Here is a 22,263-nt window from a genome sequence, read left to right on the forward strand (position 1 = left end):
ACCAACCATTCATCTCAGCAGGAATTTTTTATATGGTGTTAAAACTGTGGCACTTTAAGTTAATAATACATAAAAGAAAATCCCAGATGCACGTCAAGAAAGACTATTTGTGTGAGACTGTTTTTGTTACTGTGGGGCCAGGCACCCATGCAGTTCAGCAGGAGGGGGGAATAATACCAATGGAGAGAGTCAAACTGAGTGAGGGTTCAAATTGGAGAAGGCCAAAATGCCCCATTGCTATAGAGACAGGAAGAGCATCAGAGAATTGATGGTCATTCCAGATACCAGCACTCTGCCCAGTCAGGAGATGATTTCTCTGTCCAGCTTGGGCTGAACCTCACTGTAACAGTGTGATACCAGATCAAACCTTGGCAACTCAAGTAATTTCAACTGAAATATTGTCCTAAACCCATTGATGGATTTTGCAAATCTTTTTACAGGTTAAAAACGAGAAGGAATTTGTCTCCAGGAAGCTCAAACATGACACACCAGTTTTGCTGTTTCTGTCTAGGTATTTCAGAAGTGGAGCAAGGGATTCAATCGACCATCCTTCCTGCTCAGACAGTGGGGATGGATTCACTCGGTTAACTGACCAACTGGCACACCCGTCATTTTACACAGGAGAAAGGCCGTTCACCTTCTCAGACAGTGGGAATGGATTCACTCGGTCATCTCAACTGAAGGTACATCAGCAAGTTCACACTGGGCAAGGCCATTCACCTGTTCTGTGCGTGAGAAAGGATTCATTCAGTTTTCCCACTGTGGACACACCAGTCAGGTCACACCAGGCAGAGGCTTGTCATCTGCTGAATTTCTGGGAAAAGATTCACTCAGTCATCTGACCTAATGGCTCACCAGCGAGTTCAAACCAGGGAGCGGCCATTCACTTGCTCAGTCTGTGGGAAGAGATTCATTAAATCATCCCACCTGCTGAGTCATCAGCGAGTTCACACTGGGGAGAAGCCGTTCACCTGCTCAGAATGTGGGAAGAGATTCACTGAGTTATCCAACCTACAGAATCATCAGCGAGTTCACACTGGGGAGAGGCCGTTCACCTGCTCAGAATGTGGGAAGGGATTCAGTCAGTCATCCCACCTGCAGAGACACCAGCGAGTTCACACTGGGGAGAAACCGTTCACCTGCTCAGACTGTGGGAAGAGCTTCACTCACTTATGCAACTTACAGAATCATCAGCCAGTTCACAATGGGGAGAGGCCTTTCACCTGCTCAGAATGTGGGAAGGGATTTACTCAGTCATCCAGCCTACTGAGTCATCAGCGAGTTCACACAGGGGAGAGGCCGTTCACCTGCTCAGAATGTGGGAAGGGATTCACTCAGTCATCCCACCTGCAGAGACATCAGCGAGTTCACACTGGGGAGAAGCCATTCACCTGCTCAGTCTGTGGGAAGGGATTCACTGATTCATCCACCCGGCAGAAACATCAGCGAGTTCACACTGGGGAGAAGTTGTTCACCTGCTCAGAATGTGGGAAGGGATTCACAGATTCATCCTGCCTACTGGTACATCAGCGAGTTCACACTGGGGAGAAGCCATTCACCTGCTCAGAATGTGGGAAGGGATTCACTCAGTCATCCCACCTGCAGAGACATCAGCGAGTTCACACTGGGGAGAAGCCATTCACCTGCTCAGAATGTGGGAAGAGATTCACTCAATCTTCCACCCTACAGGCACACCAGCGAATTCACACTGGGGAGAAGCCATTCACTTGCTCAGTCTGTGGGAAACGATTCAGTCTGTCATTCCAACTACTTAAACACCAGCGAGTTCACACAGGGGAAAGGCCGTTCGCCTGCTCAAAATGTGGGAAGAGATTCACTGGATCATCCAACCTACAGAGACATCAGCAAGTTCACACTGGGGAGAAGCCGTTCACTTGCTCAGTCTGTGGGAAGGGATTCACTCAGTCGTCCCAACTACTTGCTCACCAGTCAGTTCACAGTGGGGACGGGCCGTTGTTATGAATCCCTGGGTTGCGTTTGCTTTGGACTGTCATTTTAAGAGAGAGCGAGAGAGATTAAGAAGGTGAATCAGTCTGACTTGCAGCTTGTTTACATTGCTCGCAGCTTGTTTAGATTTAACCGAGGACACAGACACTCAGAGACAGATGGAGACGAAGGAGGCAAAATCGAAGGATTGAAACTAGGGAACTAGTGGCCAAGCGTCACTGTTTGGAAATTTCCTATGCCCACAAGGGTGTGTTAATTATCGATTCACCGTACATTGAATGTGTAGTTGTCACCTCATTTGATCCATAGGAATGGATCTGATTTGGGGTGTCCTGTGAAGACCACTGATGTGTTAACCCTTGCCTGGGTGTGGTGTGGTAATTCACTTGAAGACGATACACCTTGTGACAAGTCACTTTCGGTGATAAATCGTATGTGGGTTTGGAACGACGACAAATAAAATCTACAGAGACTGTTCTCTCGTTTTACTACCATGGAACCTGTGGAATTCGACATAATTGCCTTCTCTCAACATTTTCCTTGGATTACAAATATCTCTCTCATCACCTATTCCATGGATGAACTGAACTTTCATACTTTACCATCCCAAGACTCCAAGCCTTGTTTCCCCCGAGCTCAATAGTCTGGGAGTTTTATTTAAACACACATATACACATAACACTGTTAGCTTTTGTTTATCTTGCTTAAGTTACTATATTACAAGTAGATTCTAATAAAGATAGTTTTAGCATCAAAAACAGACTCCAGTTATAGTCTGTTGCTGCTGGTTCATTTCTAAAACGTTACGATTCGTAACAAAATTGGGGCCTGCATCCAGTATATGAACAGATTTGGGGGCATATTCATTAATTATCAATTTCATCCCTTTTCATTTCTTTGTGTGTGGAAAATCAGCAGCAATGGATGCTGATAGATGTCTGTAAGCACCAACCTCTGAGGCATTAGAGGATGCCAGAAGGATTGAGTTGTTGAGCTTTGCTAGAAGTTTAAAACTTGCTGAGATGAAATTGACAATGAGGAGGGCACAGAGGCAGAGGATAATAGGTGAACATTATGTATCTGAGGGTGTGTTTAAAGTGGAGGAGTTGGAGGTGTTTCCTGAAAGTAAACCTAGTGAGCTTGAGCTCCAGTACAACTGAGAAAAATTAAAGCTGGAGGCTGCGGAAAGGCAGAGGCAGTTTGAGGCCAGAGAGGCAGAAAAACAGAGAGAAGAGGCAGAAAAATAGAGGGAGGAAACAGAAAGACAGAGGCTGTTTGAGCTGGAAAAGATAAAGAGGTTGCAGCAAAGGGGTCTAGCGTTAGTCTCTGGTGATAAATTTGAGGGCAGTTGGGAAGTTAATTTGGTCCCTCCATTTGACAAGGCAGAGATTGATAAATACTTTCAGCATTTTGAGAAGGTTGCTCAGAGTTTAAAGTGGCCAGAAGAGGTTTGGCCTATTCTTTTACAAAGTGTAATTAAGGGGAAGGCTCAGCAAGCCTATTCTGTTTTGTCAGTTGATTAAGCAGATGATTATGTCATAGCGAAACAGGCTGTGCTCAAAGCTTATGATTTGGTCCCAGAATCATACAGGCAAAAGTTCAGAAATTTGAGGAAATCTGTGAACCAGACTTTTGTGGAATTTGCTTATGAGAAGTTTGTGTGTTTTGACCGCTGGTACACATATAAAAATGTGAATGATGATTTTAACAGCTTGAAAGAATTGGTTTTAATTGAAGAATTCTAAAGGTGCATCCCTGATTACATAAAGACATATTTAGATGAAAAGGATGCTGCCACTTTGCAGGAGTCTGCTAGATTAGCAGATGAGTTTGCTTTAACTGATAAGGTTAAGTTTATCCCGAATAAGAGCTTCCAAAAGAGTAGCAGGGATCACCAGGGTAAACCAGAAATTAAAGCTGGGACTAGTGACAAGAGTAAGGATGAAGGGAAACAGTTGAAGGAGAAATATTCTGGTCTTACTTGTTACTATTGTAAGAAAGCTGGTCATGTGATGGCTAATTGTTCTGTCCTGAAGAAGAAAAAGGAAAAGGAGGAAGTCCCAAATGCCTGTGTTCTGTATGTTGAAGCACCTCTAAACCCACAGGGTCTTGAAAATTCTATTGAAGCTCAGTTAAGGTCTGAGAGGTCTGACCGAGTTAAGAAGGGATTGGATCATTTTATGTCAGATGGATTTTTATTAGTAAAGGAAGGGTGAACCCCAGTTCCAGTGAAAATTCTTCGAGATACTGTGGCTTCTCAGTCACTTATATTAGACAGTGTTCTAAAGTTTGGTGATGAGACTAACACTGGTGAGGTAAATCTTATTAAAGGCATTGGGCGTGGCATGCTTTCTGTGCCATTGCACAAGGTAACTTTACAGTCAGGGTTGGTCTGTACACCTTGATTCTGATACCCCTGATAGCCAAAATCGGGATTCAGGTTATGATGACTTGTCAGGGACTTTTCTGCTTTCATTGTTTCAACAGGATTCAGGTCGTAAGTCTGATGAGAAAGGTTTATCCCTGTCTAGGAAGGAGTTTATAGCAGAACAGAACCGAGACCCTGAGATTGAAGCTTTAAAACAAACAGCTCTCTCAGATGATGAGATTAAGAAAGTGCCAGCAGGGTATTATCTCAAGGATGGTGTGTTAATGCGGAAGTGGAGGCCACCTACTATACCAGCGAGTGAGGAATGGGCAATTGTTCACCAAGTTGTAGTTCCTTAAGTTTATAGGACTGAAATTTTAACTTTGGCCCACAGTATGCTCTTAGGTGGCCATTTTGGAGTGAATAAAACGGTAAACAGGATTGCGAAATAATTCTACTGGCCTAATCTGAGGAAAGATGTTGTGAGCTTTTGCAGAACCTGTCACACTTGTCAAGTTGTGGGTAAGCCTAATCAGGTCATCCCAGTGGCCCCACTGTGGTCTATACCTGCATTCGGTGAACCCTTTTCTAAAGTTATAGTGGATTGTGTTGGCCCATTGCCAAAGACTAAAGCTGGCCATCAGTATTTGCTAACTATTGTGTGTACTGCATCCAGATTCCCAGAGGCAATGCCTCTCAGAAATATTAAAGCTAAAAATGTGTCGAAGGCTCTTACAAGTTTTCTACATTTTCTGGTTTGCCTAAAGAAATCCAGTCTGATCAAGGACGTGAATTTACATCTGGATTATTCCAGCAGGTAGTTTATGAACTGGAAGCTGAACAAATTACATCATCTGCATACCATCCAGAATCACAAGGGGCTTTAGAAAAATTTCATTCTACCCTCAAAACAATGATTATGACATTAAAATGTTGAAAATGGAAAAGACTGGGATGAAGGTATACATTTGCTTTTGTTTGCAGTAAGAGAGTCGGTACAGAGATCACTGGGCTTTAGTCCATTTAAAGTTGTATTTGGTCAGAGAGTGAGGGGACCTTTGACCTTGTTAAAGGAACAGTGGATTGATGGGGATTTACATGTTAACTTGTTAGACTATGTTTTGAAGTTCAGAAATAAACTACACCAAGCCTGTAGTCTAGCAAGACAAAACCTAAAGATTTCTCAAAACAAAATGAAGTGTTGGTTTGATAAGCGGGCTTGAGAAAGAAAATACCAGGTGGGAGATAAGGTGCTTGCCTTATCTCCAATATTGATGAATCCACTTCAGGCGAAGTTCAATAGACCACATGAAATAGTCTCTCAAATTAATGATGTGAATTATGTTATTAAAGCGCCTGACTGACGTAAACTAACACAGGTGGTACACATAAATATGGTAAAGCCTAATTTTGACAAGCTGGCACCGTCTGTGAGTGTTGTTGTCACAACATATGAATCTGGTAACCCTCAGAATGAAACAATTGACTCGTCTGAGACTTTTCACAAGCCAAACATGGTCCCAGTTAGGCTAATGAACTTGGTTGTTCTGGAAAACATTGATAACAAGTTGTCTCATCTGCAGCCAAAGCAACAACAACAGCTGAAGGAATTAATTCTGAAGTTTAAGGATTTATTTCCCGATGTTCCCAAGCAAACCACGGTCTCAGTACATGACGCAGATATTGGTCAAGCCAGACCGATTAAACAACACCCATATCGCATGAACGTAGAAAAATGTAAATTGGCTGAGCAAGTGTTGTAAGTGGGGAAACAGATTCGATATGTCTCAGAAGCAAGGACTTTGGACAGAAAATAATTTTATTTACAAAAGGCAAACGTGGGGAAAACGGCAACAGAAGCAACAGGCACATGCGCACAATTTACAGCAGTCGTGGGGAAAGTCGGTTCGGCAATAAAGCACACACGGACAATTACTAACGAACATGGGGAGATCGCCTGGGAACAAAATACACGCGCGCACACCCGCACACACAAGCAAACACACAAGGGAAAATTCTATACGATATCCGCCAGCCCTTGACCCTCTGCAGGCACAGTTCTGTGTTATTAAAGACAGTAATCAACGCTCCCATCTTATTCAATGCACAGCTCACTAACAATTCCTCCAGCGCCGTTCCAAGGTTCTCAGCCTGGAGTTAAGCAGGGTGGTCCCTTGAAGATGGCAAAGGGAAAGCACACGTGGCACCCTTTATAGTGCACAGGGATGGAGGGTCCAGCCCAGGTAATCTACAGAGGGGCCAAAGGCTCCGTGCCAGCAGAGTTAATCCGATTACAAAGGCCAATTGCTCGAGGCCAAGTCCAGGGCTATTTAAAGGGGCCAGTGGTGAGGTGTGTATTTGGCAGGTGGCGGGCCTTCCGACCAGGTAGTGGGTAATGGTGTCACGTGACAGTCACGACCCCTCCAATACAGTCTACCCCTCGGATCCACGCCACTCGCCAAGCATTACATGTAACAGAGTGAGAAGGAAAGTGATATATCTTAATGGAAGTCTTAAACTTAACTGTTTCTAAGGTTAACGCTGTATGTGACTGTACAGAACTGAAGAAAGGCAGACGTGCTCTGAATGGTTTGCCAAGCACAGCATAACATACACACAGCGATGATAACGAGAGGTAAAACGTAGAGAGAAAAAACAATTACGGGGAATTTCACGGGTTCCACGGTGGTAATTAATAAATATCGGTGGTGGAAGATCCTCCCTCGAGCCGTTCCAAACCCACATACGAATTACCACCAGAGTGATCTGTCACAGGGATGCCGTCTTCAAGGGGTTACCACATCACACACCCAGGCAAGGGGTAACTTCGAGTGGTACCAAAGAACATTCCCAGATCCACTCCTTTGGATTATACGGAGTGACAGCCACACATTCGATGATCAACCCACCCTTGTGGGTATAGCAGAGTTCCAAATCCCTAGCTTCGGCAAGCTGCCTTTTCCAGGTTTTTTATCTCTCTCTCTCTCTCTCTCTCTCTCTCTCTCTCTCTCTCTCTCTCTCTCTCTCTCTCTCTCTCTCTCTCTCTCTCTCTCTCTCTCTCTCTCTCTCTCTCTCTCTCTCTCTCTCTCTCTCTCTCTCTCTCTCTCTCAATCTCTCTCTCTCTCTCTCTCTCTCTCTCGACTGTGACTGTCTGTGTCCTTGTTTTAAAGGTAAACAAGCTGCGAGTCGGTCAGTGAACAACATCATAGTCCTGCCTCACTGAAGCGCTCTGTTAAAGTGACAGTCCACAGTGAACGAGACCTGCGGGTTCGTAACAGAACATTGATGGGCGAGGAGGGGTCAAACCTTGATTGGCAGGTGACGTGCCTTCCGACCAGGTAGTGGGCAGTGCTGTCACGTGTCTGTCACGACCCCTCCGATACACTAGGTCAAGCAATGTTCTCTCAAACCGCTCAGTCTCAGTCCAGTCCCGACATAAAAACAATTAACCCTGTCTTTCCCTCCAGGCGACCAAGAACGCTCGGAGTCGGCTTTCCTCCAGCAGCTGGTTCTTACAGTGCCAGTGCCTGGATCCCAGCTCAGAGCAGAAGAAGAAGAACGTCCTTACCTCCAGGTGGAGTCATCGGGCGCCGTCATGACAAGCTTTTTGCTCCGATCTTTCTGGTGATTGCTCATGGCGTTTCTGTAGCATTCTCCAGTTTTATTTTTACGAGGTCGAGTTGCCAGCTCGACGCTCAACCCAGCACGGATGGAAAGCGTGCAAGGGAGCCGGCTGGCTTTGAACTCGGGACCCTTCGCTCCGGAGTCCGGCGCTGATGCCGCGACGCCTCAGAGTGCCGGGGGGCAAATTCCATCCACACAAGGTGATGGTTCGAGGACGACATTTGCCGCATGCAGGTTGCCGTCGCGGGGGAGCTGTACGCTTGAGAGACACAGAGACGGTCTAATCGGGAATCTCCACCTCTAGACCTTCTCGAGCAGGCTCCAGAGTCAGGATGTAGATCCCGCAAGGCGTCCACCAACTCAAAGGGGCCGATTAACTCATTCAGCTTCTTTGCCGACGCTGTGTCGCGCTGGAGACTGCAGAGGTTCCCCACCTCGAAGGTACATTTGAAGTCCCCACCCCCAGGATCCATGGAGCTCAGTAGAGTGGACAGCTGACGGAATAGGGAACAGGCGCGTCTGCATCACCGCGCCCCTCAGGGCATACACGTTGATGAAATGCAGAGGTTCACCATTCAGGCGCACAGCCAGATGGAGCAGGCGGCCGGGCTCGACATCCTGAGCTTTTACCATTTCCGGCTGGAAGGTCGAGGCCAACAGGATCGCCACCCCGCTAGAGCTGGAGCTGAGGAGGCTCATGTATACCCCTCCCTGCCACTCCAGGAGCCAAGCGGACTCGACCCCCGGGGTGTTATGGGTTCCCTACAGGTCATCCACCACATATCTCCCATCGCTGAAGACTGCGAGATTGTTTTCTCTGCGGAGAGAACCATTGCTACCATTAAAATTTAGACCAGCTACAGTGAGCTTCATGTCGGGAGTACACTAGGCCTCAGCACCAGTACCCTTCCCAGTGAGAGCGGAGGCGCCCTCAACCACACTATCCCGAAAAAAAAAGCAAGAATGCTGTTTGCTTTCCAGCCCGAGCGGTGCCAGCGTCACCCTGTGACCCACCATCTCCCGAAGGAGCAAGGCTGCTTTCCACCCTGATGTCCCTCACCAGGTCATCCAGGAAGGATTTCAGCTGCCGCCTGTCATTCCCCGACACAGCATTCCTCTTCCCCTTCCCCTTCTGTCTGAGGATGACCCGCAGGGACTTCACCAGCCTCGGCACGCTAGGCCAGCGAAGCGAGGCTAGTTTAGGCCGATGCTTTGCACCCTCAGAGGTGAGAATGAACTCTCCCATTTCCTCCACAGGTATCAATGGGGATTTCTCTGGAGGGGTGAGGATGTCCATTGTCTCACTCCGCCGCCTCACTACAAATAGATTCCGCCGTCTTCATCCCCGTGTGTTCGAATAGACGGCTGCACTTGTAACCCACACTGCACAGCGGGTACCTCACTCATACCTTCCCGCTCCACCGGCGTATCAGTCTTATCCACAGTTACGACAATGGAGGGATCATCCCCAGGGTCTCCTTGCTAGTCGTTATTTGATGGAGTCGGCATGCAGAGTATATCACCCTCCTCAGGAGGCAGGTATGAGGTGGATCTCAGGTCCTAGGGATCCACCGGCAGCCCGATTATGAGAGTGAGAGAGCTTGGTCTCCTCTCTGCTCTTACTGTTTAATACACTTGCCCCCAGGGAATCGCTTACTACTAAGTCCTGGGTGGAGGGCTTCAGGGCTGTCTCGATTGCGCAAAAGCTGCGGAGGCTCATGTAGACCGCTCTCTGTCACTCCAGGAGCCAAGCAGACTCGTCTCCCGGGGTGGTATGTTTTCCCTACAGGAAATTCACAACATATTTCCCATCCCTGAACACTGCCAGAGTGTTTTATCTTCGGAGAGAACCCCAGCTACCATTAAAATTTAGCCTAGCTACAGTGAGTGTCATGTCGGGAGTAGACTAGGCCTCAGCACCAGTACCCTTCCCACTGAGAGCGGTGTCACCCTCAGCCGCGCTATCCCGAAGAAAACCAAGAATATTCTTCGCTTTCCGGGACCGACTGCTACCATCACTACCCTGTGACCCACCATCTCCCGAAGGAGCGAGGCTGCTTTCCACTCTGATGTCCCTCACCAGGTCATCCAGGGAGGATTTCGGCTGTCGTCTGTCATTCCCCGACACAGCATTCCTCTTCCCCTTCCCCTTCCGTCCGACGATGACTCACAGGGACTTCACCAGCCTCGGCATGCTAGGACAGCGAAGCGAGGTTAGTTTAGGCCGATGCTTTGCACCCTCAGAGGTGAGAATGAATTCTCTGATCTCCTCCACATATATCAATGGGGATTTCTCAGGAGGGGTGAGGATTTCTATTATCTCGCTATCAAAAGAGTCTCCCTCCAACCCCTCACTGCAGATAGTTCCCCCATCTTCCTCCTCATGTGTTCTAATAGACGGCTGCACTTGTGACCCACACTGCGCAGCGGGCACCTCCCTCATACCTTCCCGCTCCACCGTCGCATCAGTCTTATCCACAGTTACGACGATGGAGGGAAAATCCCCAGGGACTCCCTGCAGGCCATTAGTTGATGGGGTCGGCATGCAGGTTATATCATCCTCCCCAGGAGAGAAGTATGAAGGGGACCCCAGCACCTCTGATCCAAGGGATTCACCGGCAGCCTGATGCTGACAGTGAGAGAGCTTGGTCTCCTCTCCGCTCATACTGTTTAATACACTTGCCTCCAGGGAGGCGCTTACTGCTAAGTCCTGGGTGGAGGGCTCCTGGTCTGTTTTAGTTGTGCCAACAGGCCCAGTACTAGCTTCCTGCACAACCACACCACCTACCACAGGACTGGTGGCTACATCTGGAGATTCAGGGTTAGACCCAACCTCTACCCGGATTCCCACCCTTTCCTGGGAATCCCCCGCATCTACATTCCCTACCCTCTTGGGGGAAGATACCCTTCACTTCAAGCGGGAGGCGCACACAGGTACAGGATTCACCAATGGGGCGGTACTCTCCGCTTCCAACTGCGCACTTCCCCGAGCCTCCCGCTCCACTTCAGGGCAAATAGGCGGGAGCTCTGCTGTCTCGGGGGCCGACTTCTTCATGTGTTTGGATTTCTTCTTTGCTTTCTTTCTCAGCACAAGCTCCTCCCCGTCCCTCGCCTGAACCTCCCTGTACGTAGCCTCAGGATCACCCGCCTGAACCACGGAGCAGGAGCAGGGACTGAAACAGACGTAGGAATAGGAGCAGGAAGCAGGAGTCGGCTCAGGTGCAGGCACAGGAATAGGATCGGGGCAGAGGTAGCTGGGGCATTGGTGCCCGAAGTGGACACCCTAGGGTTTCGGGTGTTAGGACAGTCCCTCCGAAAGTGCCCCACCTCCCCGCACGCTTGGCACCGTGGGTGCTGAAAGTTCCAATACACCTGATAGTCTACCCCCCTCAATAACCCGGACAGTAAACCGGCCCTCAACGTCGTCCTCCATTTCCAGCTGCATGAACACCTGATGCCGGAAAGAGATTACGTTACGGAGGGTGTGTCTTTTAAATTTGTGTCTGATGTCTGTTATCTCTGACCTTACTTGTCCCAGGAAGCAGGACCTCGTTGGGGATGAAAGGCTCAACGTGTCCGAAGACAATTCGCTGCGTGGAAATGTCACCAGCTCCATCTTTAAAAGGATGTTTTCCACCGTGATCCCCCCAACTAAGATCCCGGTGTACTAACTCATCATTCTCTAGAATCAGGGGTGTCAAACTCATTTCAGGTCACGGGCCGGATTGAGCAAAATGCAGCTTCATGCGGGCCGGATCAGTCGGACGCGTGCGAACGCAGCTTTCGTTGCCTCCGTTTTTTCAGCCTGCTCTCATGTGTCTCAGTCTCTGCTATAACTACAAAGTGTTTCACTTTACAAATTCCGTTTCTTATGAAGAAGACTGCCGAATAAACACTAAAAACCCTGAAAACCTGGTACCTGAAAAAACTCAGCATTAGCCATATCATACGCCATAGGCGCTTCGATTACTGGGGCCAGCGTTAATAGTAATTAGATATTATCTCGCGGGCCAAAGATAATTCCACCGCGGGCCGGATTTGGCCTGCGGGCCTTGAGTTTGACATATATGCTCTAGATAAAACACTGCCTACCCGAACTCATTCTCTGTGGCCAAAATACCACCTTTCCCAAACAAGTCCTCCATAGCCGCCACATATTTTTTGCAGAGTGGTTCTAAGATTCAAAATACACTGCACCCGCGTTCTCCTTTCACCGACCAAAACAGAGCGTTGTCCGAGGCTGGAGATGCAGCCGCCTTTGTCGAACTCCCCGAAGGCCTGGAACTCCGTGGAGAACGGCCCGGCATGTATATGTCCAAATCTATAGATATGCGGATGTGCCGGTTATAAGTCCTGGAACGAGTTGAGTAACTGGCCGGAAAAGTTTGTACTCGGCAGTACCTTGTTGGCTCGGCGCCAGAAATTCCAACGCCAGGAAAGGCTCTGTCGGTCCTGCAAACCTTCCAGGCCGTGAGAGGTCGAGACTTCTCAACAGATGCTCCGGCTCCTACACCGAACGAGAATCACGACGATAAAAGAGGAGGGACGTTGTCCCGATGTTAATGGGAGAACAATGGCGTTTGTCTCCGGTGTTTGGAGCAAACCGGTCTCCTGGCGAATTGCCAGCAGCTGCAGCTGGGAGCCAGGCATTTAACAGCCGTCAACGAACCCAGTCCAAACTGGCAGAAAAACTCCAAACGAAGCTTCCACACTAAAACAGCCGCTCACACACATGTCCAAGAGACAATTCGAACCAACTCCAAAGTTTCTCATGAACTTAATACAGCAGATTTTCCTCGATTTCTCCCAGCTCATTCAGAACAGCTCCACGCTGTGTCTGACCCTGGGAGTGTGTGTTGGGATGATGTGGAGGGAGATTCACTCTGTGTCTGACACAGGAATTGTGCGATGGGACAGCCTGGAGGGAGATTTTCTCAATGTCTGACCTGCAATTGTGTTATTATACAGTGTGGAGGGAATTCTCTTGGTGTCTGACCCCGGTAGTGGGTGATTTCATGGTGTGGAAAGAGATTCTCTCAATGTCTGACCCTGTGAGTGTGTAATGGGACGAGGTGTAGGTAGGTTCACTCTGTGTCTGACACCGGTAGTGTGCGATGGGATGGTGCGGAGAGAACTTCACTGTCTCAGAACCCGGGAGTGTGTGATGGGACGGTGGAGAGGGAGATTTACTGTGTTTCTGACCCCCAGGTGTATGTAATGGGACGATATAAAAGGAGCTTCACTCAGTGTCTGACCCTGGAGGGTTCTGATGGGATGATGTGGAGTAAACCACACTCTCTGTCTGACACAGAGATTGTGTGATGGTACGATGCGGAGGGAGCTTCACTCTGCGTCTGACCCAGAGACTGTGTGATGCGACATTGCAGAGGGATCTTCACTCTGTATCTGATCCGTGGAGAGTGTGATGGGGCCCTGTAGAGGGGCATACACTCTGTGTCTGACCCTCTGCTGTTTCCGACCGTTGAGGACGCAGGTCTGATAGTATACCGTATATGAGCTTCCAATCTCTTTTGTCGATTTTGTCTGCAAAGCCAGGAGAGTGCTCAGGGAGGTTGGGGTCAGGAGAGTGGGCGTATCTCGGGTGCGAGGAAGCGGTGGTCAGCCTGGATAGGGATGGGGAGTGAAGAGATCATGGGGACTAGACAATCTCAGCCTGGAACTGAGGCGCAGCTGTAACACTTCATTGTGTGTGTGTGGTTCCCTGTGTGTGTGTGTGTGTGTGTGTGTGTGTGTGTGTGTGTGTGTGTGTGTGTGTGTGTGTGTGTGTGTGTGTGTGTGTGTGTGTGTGTATGTGTGGTTCCCTGTGTCTGTGTCTGTGTGGTTCCCTGTGTGTGTGTGTGGTTCCCTGTGCTACAGTTCCAAGGTGAACATAGTAAGAGTCTCCTTTGTAATCAGTTTCAACTCGAGAACTCTTTTGGTATATCTCACACTGCAGAGACGTGTTTTCTCCCCGTGTCTGACCCCGGGAGTGTGTGATGGGACGGTGTTGAGGTAGCTTCACTCTGTGTCTGTCCCCAGGAGTGTGTGATGGACGGTGTGGAAGGAGCTTCACTCTGAGTCTGACCACGGGAGTGTGTGATGGGATGATGTTGAGGGATCTTCACCCTGTGTCTGACCCCGGGAGTGTGTGATGGGTCGGTGTGGAGGGAGATTCACTCTGTGTCTGACCCCGGGAGTGTGTGATGGGACGATGTGGTTGGAGCTTCACCCTGTGCTGAATGCCGGTATTCCATCCCGCATCCCATTCGTACTTGGGACCTCAGTGAAATCACGTCTGACATTACAGTAGATGTTAACTGTCTGTGGGCACCTAGTCTCTGAGACGCTGCTGTACCAATGTGAGGAGCTCAGAGCCATTATTGCAGTTCACCGAGTGTGGGGAGCAGCAGTAACCCCAGGTCACTGTTTCTCCTCTAGTGAGACTCAGGTCCGACACCAATGCAGGAAGTTACAGCGATTTATTGATTTCATCATGACAAATGTAAATTAAGGAATGTGTGAACTGGACAGGACGCAGAATCATGTCACTGCGGCACCGCCTCTGAGATCACAGAGCGCTCGGCTGAAGCCAGGATCTGTTAGAACAGTTAGAAATTAAACGTGTGTTGCAGGAAATCGGCCAACATGTCCTCATTCAGCGAGCAGGGATGTTCACACATTCAGATGTTTACAACTCCACTCTCAGTCCTGGTCTGGGTTCCTGCAGAGATCTCAGTTCCCTCTCTCCTGTTGGACTGAACCGATTCCAGTGCAGCCTGAAACAGATGGGAGAATAAAGATGAAATAAACAGATTACACAACAGTGTCAGTAACAGGGGACTGGGGTTAATGTTTCAACAATACTCACAGACAAATATCACCAGAAAATCCGCAGATCCGCTGATATTTCATCACATTGAACATTAACACAAACTCTCACCAGATCCGCTCCAGACTCGGGAGGGTCAGTATGAGGCGGCGGAGAGCGGGGACAGATCGGTCTGTCAGCGAGTTTAATCCCAGGTCCAGCTCCGTCAGTGATGGGTTTGTACTGAGAGCGGAGACGAGATCCTCGGCACCTGAATCCCTGAGACCGACATTGTACAGCCTGGAGATGAGAGAGAGGACACAGAGAGACAGGAGACGGTACAAATCCCCAGTGTTTATCAGTAACGCAAGTACTGATCACATTAGTGTTCAGTGTTAGGCACCCAGTGACTGTAAACACAATCTCCCACAGTCTGGTACTTACCACAGTTTCTGTATTTTACACTCTGGGTTCCTCAGAGCCGCAGAAACCAGTTTCGCTCCTGAATCTCCCAGTTTATTTTCACTCAGATCCAGCTCCGTCAGTGATGGGTTTGTTCTGAGAGCAGAGACGAGATCCTCGACACCAGAATCTGTGAGACTGACATCCCTCAGCCTGCAGATGACAGAGAGTGAGGGTGAAGGACACAGAGAGACAGGAGACGGTACAAATCCCCAGTCTTTATCAGTAACACAATTACTGATTACATTGATGTTCAGTGTCAGACACCCAATGACTGTGAACTCAATCTCCCACAGTCTGGTACTAACCCCAGTTTCAGTATTTTACACTCCGGGTTCCTCAGAGCTACAGACACCAGTTTCACTCCTGAATCTCCCAGTTTATTACGATCCATGTTCAGATCCATCAGTGATCGGTTTGTTCCGAGAGCGGAGGCAAGATTCTCGGCACCAGAAACTGTGAGATCGACATTGTCCAACCTGGAGATGAGAGAAGGTGAAGGACACAGAGAGAGGAGGTGGTACAAATTCCCAGAGTTTATCAGTACCTCAATTACTGATCACATTAGTGTTCAGTGTCAGACACCTAGTGACTGTAAACACAATCTCCCACAGTCTGGTACTTACCCCAGTCTCTGTATTTTACACTCCGGGTTCCTCAGAGCCGCAGAAACCAGTTTCATTCCTGAATCTCGCAATTCATTCCCCGCAAGTCTAAACACAAACAGACAGATTGCTGAACAAATTGATGAATTGATGAGGGTCTGAGGGAATTACTCTCAATCAGTTATTTCAGTAACCACTATACCCTTCAGTAAATCACTGATCGGTGTTCCCATCACTGTCAATGTCCCTCTCTGCCCAGCTCCAGGGTATTCACCGAATATCAGTAATTTAAACTGTTGGTGTGACCCTGTAAAATACACATATTCTGTCTCATTTCTGACGGTTAGAGAAGTGTTATTGGCCTGAGAGCATCAGAAGGGGCAGGGATGAATGATGGAAGGAAGTCCCACAGTGAGCAAAATTTATGATTGGGAGACTGTCGATGGGAATGGTGGAAGAGACCGCACCTGAGGAAAACTCGATGGGAAGAGAGATCCCACAGGAGGAAAGAGGATGGGAAAAGTTAATCCTACAAGACGAGAGGATGCAGAAAAAGACTGCACGGAAGAGGTGGAACTGAACTGAGACCCACAGTCGGGAGAGAAGATGCGCCCATGGGGTCTGGGTATCTCGTAGTGAGCACAGTCACACAGGTGGACTGATGGTGATAGTCACACACGGGGAAGGGCAGGGGAGGACAATCTCACAATGGTATTTCTTTCCTTCTCACTGGGACAGTCTGCTGACATTCTCTTGTCCCTTACCGGGAAGGGGGTGTGAAGCTCTGACCCACCTGCCACAGTCAGTGTCGGTCTGGGTGTCAATAACAGTGAGAAGGAACATTGTCAATGGACGTGTCACAGGCTGAGAAAAACACGACCATTCCTGTGATTTAATATCATTAAACCAAAGGCCAATGTTCTCTGAACTGACAAAGTCTCCAACAGCCCTTCACAAGGAATCACAGAAACCTCCTGTATTTGGGGAATTAGTGGCCAATCACCAGGGCATTTGACACAATTCTTCAGAACCTCATTTACTATAGTTTTAACCAAATCCCTTGACATTGAAACAACACAATGGAACAGTTTCACAGATCAGAGTGAGATAAGTCAAGTTACCTCAAATCCTGGCACTTGTGCAGCCCGGGTCCGAGCCGCTGGATTCCTTCACTCTGAATGAGGCAGTACTCCAGGTTGAGGTGTTTTATTGTATCACAGAGTCCGATGACATGAGACAGGACCGCGCAGTCAATCGGGGTCAGTGTCATTCCACGGAATGAAAGTGATTCCATTGATTCCAGTGCGGCCTGAGCCAGTCCAAGATTCTGAGACTCAAACAGGTAGTGCAATGTGTTCAGGAGGCTCCTTTTACCAGCTTCACTCTCTGTGATGGAACGCTGGTGTTTAACCTTCTCCTTCACCCAGTCAATCACCCGGCAGGTTATTTGAAGAGGAAATGGACCCAGAAACTCTTCCAGGCCCCGAGTTGTCATTGGGGAGGAGAGGCCAGCAACAAAACGAAGAAATACCTCAAACCGTCCATCTGTCGTGTTGTGGGCTTCATTGAGGAATTTCATGATATCCCCGGGATGTGGATTCAGGAATTGTGCTACTGCAGCTACAAACTCTTGGATGGTGAGGTGTGGGAATGTGTATACCACACACCGGGCAGAATCCTCTCTCTCCAAAAGCTCCATCAGGAATCCGGACAGGAACTGGGAAGGCTGCAGATTGTACTTGATCAAATCTCCATCTGTAAACACAATCTTCTTCTCGGACACTCATCTGAAGGCCATCTGACCAACCCTGAGTAACACATCACGGGGGTTCTCAATCTCACGGCCGTGGTTTTTCAGGATGTTGTAAATATAGTAGGAGTACAGTTGGGTGATGGTCTTGGGAACTCGCTGCGGGTCCCTGACTCTTTGTGTGAAGAAGGGGCCCAGTGCCAGAGCGAGAATCCAGCAGTAGGAGGGGTTGTAGCTCATGGTGCACAGGATCTCATTCTCCTTCACATATTTGAAAACAGCTGCCGCCACCGTCTGATCTTCAAAATGCCTGATGAAATATTCCTTCCTTTCCTCACCACCCAATCCCAGGATTTCAACCCAGATACTGATCTCTGCCTTTTCCAATACATGTAATGCAGTGGGGCGGGTAGTCACCAGCACTGAACACCCTGGGAGCAGCTTGCCTTGGATTAAACTGTACACAATGTCAGACACTTCACACCACCACTCGGGATCTGGGCACTGGTGCTTTGGTTCGGTGTCTCTCCGACTGTCCGCAAAATCGATTCTGTGTTTGAATTCATCCAAACCATCGAATATAAACAGCAACCCCTCTGGGTTCTTCCAGACCTCTCTCAGGATATTCCCAAAGTAAGGATACTGATCCAGAATCAGTTCCTTCAGGTTTATTCTGCAGTTAATGGAGTTTAAATCCCGGAATTTGAAACTGAAGACAAACTGGAATTGTTGGTATATTTTCCCCGTGGCCCAGTCATAAACAATCTTTTGTACCATTGTTGTTTTCCCGATCCCCGGGACTCCAGCCACTGCTGCCGAACTCCCAGTTTTGGATTTACTCCGGGAAAAGCTGCTCTGGAGTAACTGATCAGTCCGGATTTTTTCCAACTCTCTGCAGAGATGTTTCTGTCTCCACTCCTCGTGGTCTCTGCCTCTTGCCAGCAGCTCATGTTCCACCAGTGTCCGATCTCGAACAGTAGAAATGACCGTGAGCTCAGCGTATCGATCAACCAGCTGGAAAACCTTCTCCTTCTCCCTCATCAGGATCGTGTTCACTCTCAGTGTTTCAGTTTGTGCCCGCAGAGTCTCCTTGTGTTTCTGTTGAACATCTTCCACGGGAACAGAGAACATAGTCAAAATGTTAAATGGTTCAGCGGACAAAGAATATTATAACTGCATTTCAACATTCAGTGTTTGAGATTACATGAATTAATTCAATGCTTACATGGATATTAGGACAGAAAGTAAAATTCTGTTCACAGACACCGGAATTGACAGCGATGGATGTCTCAGAAAATGTCCAATACTCATATTCAGGTACTAGTTATTTGTGAAGGTGAACATTCCCCTTATATCCTATTCCAATCCTGACTGCACTCCTGTTACAACAACATTTCACTATATTTTAAGCATTGTTTGCATCATTAACAGACGATGTTAATGTTGATCTGGTATGGAAATATGGAGAGCAGGACACTGTGAATTTTGGCAAAGCTGCACACTGGGGAGTCCACTGCTCTTACATCACAACAGGAGCAGAATATACGGGAAATACTCAAGTCGGGCAGCGGTTGAGGGAGAATCACAGTGAAATTGCGGATCGATAACCCATCAGAATGACAGGAAAGAAAATGGGTAGTTTTCAATCGCAGTGATGGAGGATTGGTGGAAAGATGGAATCTGTGTTAATGGAAGAAGCCACAAGCGTCTGTCTCAGTGATGTACATCGTATTTGTGGGAGAGGGTGGTGAAGTCTTGGCAACTGCTACTCATCAGTCTTGCTGTGGTGGTGTGGGGCGCTGTCTTCTGAGGCCTCCGTCTGTCAAAGTCGACCATGGATGTCCTGACCGTTTCATTTCCATTCAGCGATGTCTACCCATTATCATATTTGCATATGCTTGTATGGAGTGCTGAATCCTCCTTGCGTTGATGAAAATATATCCTTAGAGCTAATTGTGGATTTCAGAAAGGGTAAGATGAGGGAGCACAACACACCAATCCTCACAGAAGGATCTGAAATGGAGAGTGTGGGCAATTTCAAATTCCTGGCTGTCAATATCTCCGAGTATCTAACCTGGAGCCAATATATGGATGCAGCCACAAAGAAACTACAACAGTGGCTATATTTCATCAGGAGTTTCCAACATCACTCGAATATTTCTACAGATGTAACTTGGAGAGCATTGTAACTGGCTGCATCACCGTCTGGTTCATGGGGACCACTTCACAGGATTGGAGTAAGTCACACATTCAGCGATTCAGGAACAACTTCACCTCTGCCATCCAGTTTCCGAATGGACATTCAACCCCTCGATAGTGCCTCACAAATCATCTGTGGAATATCATCCAGACAGCGAAACGACAATACCGAGACAGGATTCAGGCACAGCTCTCCACCAACAACACACACAGCTTAGAGCAAGGTCTGCACACCATCCTAGACTTCAAAGCTAAGTGCAGTGGTGCTGCCAGCATCGCTGCCTCTCTCCCAGATGAGCTGAATCTTTTTTACGCTCGATTCGATATCGCCAACACTGAGCCCCCGAGGTGAGCCGACAAAGCGACCTGCACCTTGGTCATCTCTGAGGCTGAAGTTCGCAGGTGTTTCCAACGAGTGGACAGTTGCAAGCCTGCGGGACCGGACGGCATCCCAGGGCGGGTACTCAGGATGTGCACGGCGCAACTGGCAGATGGGTTTACGGATATTTTTAATCTCTCCCTCTCCAAGTGTAGAGTGCCCTCCTGTTTCAAAACATCCACCATTGTCCCTGTACCTAAAACGACGAAGGCAACATGTCTGAACGTCTGGCGTCCTGTCGCTCTCACCTCAATAACAAGCAAATGCTTTGAGAGGCGGATCAAGGACTACACCTGCCGCATGCTGCCACCCACACTGGACCAACTACAATTCACCTACCGACACAACCGAATGACAGACGACACAATAGTCACTGTCCTGCACACCACCTTAAACATCTGGAGAAGAGGGATTCTTATGTGAGAATGCTGTTCTTGAACTACAATTCAGCAATCAATACCATCATTCCCTCCAGGCTTGACAAGAACATCGGCCTTGAACCTGCCTTCTGCAGCTTGATCCTGGAGTTCCTGCCGGATCACCGGCAAGTGGTAAGAGTGGGCTCCCTCACTTCTGTCCCTCAACACAGGAGCCCCTCAGGGCTGAGTCCTGTGCTCCCTCCTTTACTCTCTGTATACGCATGACTGTGTTGCAGATGATACTATATTTATTGGCCAAATCTCAAATCATAACCAGGTAGCCTACAGGGAAGAAGTGATCACCCCGACACAGTGGTGTCAAGAAAACAACTTGTCCCTCTATGTTGCAAAAACAAAGGAGCTGGTTGCAATGTCACAGAAACAAGAGGACTGGAGACTATTGACATCAGTGGATCTGGGGTTGAGAGGGTAAACAGCATTCACATCACTGAGGACCTCACGTGGTCTGTACACACCAGCTGTGTGGTGAAAGAAGGCACAACAGCAACTCTTTCACCGCAGATGGTTGAAGAAGTTTGGTATGGGCCCCAAATGCTAACGATTTTCTACAGGGGCACAACTGAGAGCATCATTGGCTGAATCATTGCCTGGTATGGGAACTGTACTTCTCTCAATCGCAGAACTCTGCAGAGAGTGGTGCGGACAGACCAGCACATCTGTAGTTGTGAACTTCTTACTATTCAGGTCATTTCAGAGACAGGGGGTAAAAAGGGCCCGAAGGATCATTCTGTACCCAAGTCTCGCCAACCACGAACTATTCCAGCTGCTAGCATCCGGGAAACGGTACCGCAGCATAAAAGCCAGGACAGACAGGCTCCAGGACTTCTTCTTCCACCAGGCAATCAGACTGATTAATTCACGCTGATACAATTCTATCCCTATAATTGTATACATAAATACACGCTCACCACACACGCACACGTAATTTTGCTGCTAGCACAGAAAAACAATTTTCACGACATGTGTCGGTGATATTAACCCTGATTCTGAGAATTTTTATCTGGCTGTTGTCTCATTTTTTAGATCCGTTCTTCAGCATCCTCATACTGTCCTCTTGCATATCAATCTAAGTGCGCTCCAGTGCACATGGTGTTTTCTACAAATTGTTATTTCTTATTTTTCTTTGCATATTTTCCAGATCTGCTTCAGACCAGGATACTGAACCAAAATTATACGTCAATATGGGCACAGTGAGTGTTTACAACCTTTGTTATATTTTTACTGTTCAGCTCTGTTTGGCAGATTTTTTTGTTCCTTGATGTAAATTCAGAACTTCTTCAGCCTTGAGGTAAATTTTGTTGGAAGGTTTTCCTTTATCACACGATGATCTATTTTCTTTGCTAATTGATATCCTAAATATATGTTTCATATTCTGTTGCATTGTATCCTGATGCTCTGTTTGATATTCTACTGGCTCTATTGCACCTTTCTTTATGTTTCATGTTCTGTACTTTTCTAGTCTGAAGTTCATCCTTATATATATTTGGAAATTAGTTCCATTATTTGAATTATTTGTTATAGCTTTACCAAGAGCAAATAATTTCAAAGCACCAATATATAGCTGTGTCAAGGTACAATTCGTATTTTCTTCTGATTTGATACCTGATTTTTGTCCGTTTCAGTGAATAATGAGCGGGTTTAAAGCTAGACAAAGCCATGG

At 47.8% G+C, this 22,263-nt stretch overlaps 2 protein-coding genes across 2 annotated transcripts; one reads left to right on the plus strand and one right to left on the minus strand.

The window, feature by feature from the left end:
• The first annotated feature begins 533 nt into the window (after positions 1–533).
• Positions 534–2,712, plus strand: LOC140723013 (uncharacterized). Its single transcript, XM_073037648.1, has one exon. The coding sequence runs from the start codon at positions 847–849 to the stop codon at positions 1,981–1,983; it is 1,137 nt and encodes a 378-aa protein (XP_072893749.1). The 5' UTR covers positions 534–846; the 3' UTR covers positions 1,984–2,712.
• An 11,787-nt stretch (positions 2,713–14,499) lies between these two features.
• LOC140723016 (NACHT, LRR and PYD domains-containing protein 3-like) lies at positions 14,500–17,534 on the minus strand. Its single transcript, XM_073037651.1, has 6 exons — positions 16,957–17,534; positions 15,857–15,943; positions 15,539–15,709; positions 15,213–15,383; positions 14,901–15,068; positions 14,500–14,736 (listed from the first exon to the last, which is right to left on the minus strand). The coding sequence occupies exons 1-6, from the start codon at positions 17,532–17,534 to the stop codon at positions 14,649–14,651; spliced, it is 1,263 nt and encodes a 420-aa protein (XP_072893752.1). The 3' UTR covers positions 14,500–14,648.
• Positions 17,535–22,263: the final 4,729 nt, after the last annotated feature.

The sequence above is a fragment of the Hemitrygon akajei genome, unplaced genomic scaffold (assembly GCF_048418815.1).
Source record: "Hemitrygon akajei unplaced genomic scaffold, sHemAka1.3 Scf000096, whole genome shotgun sequence".
NCBI classification, from domain to species: Eukaryota; Metazoa; Chordata; class Chondrichthyes; order Myliobatiformes; family Dasyatidae; genus Hemitrygon; species Hemitrygon akajei.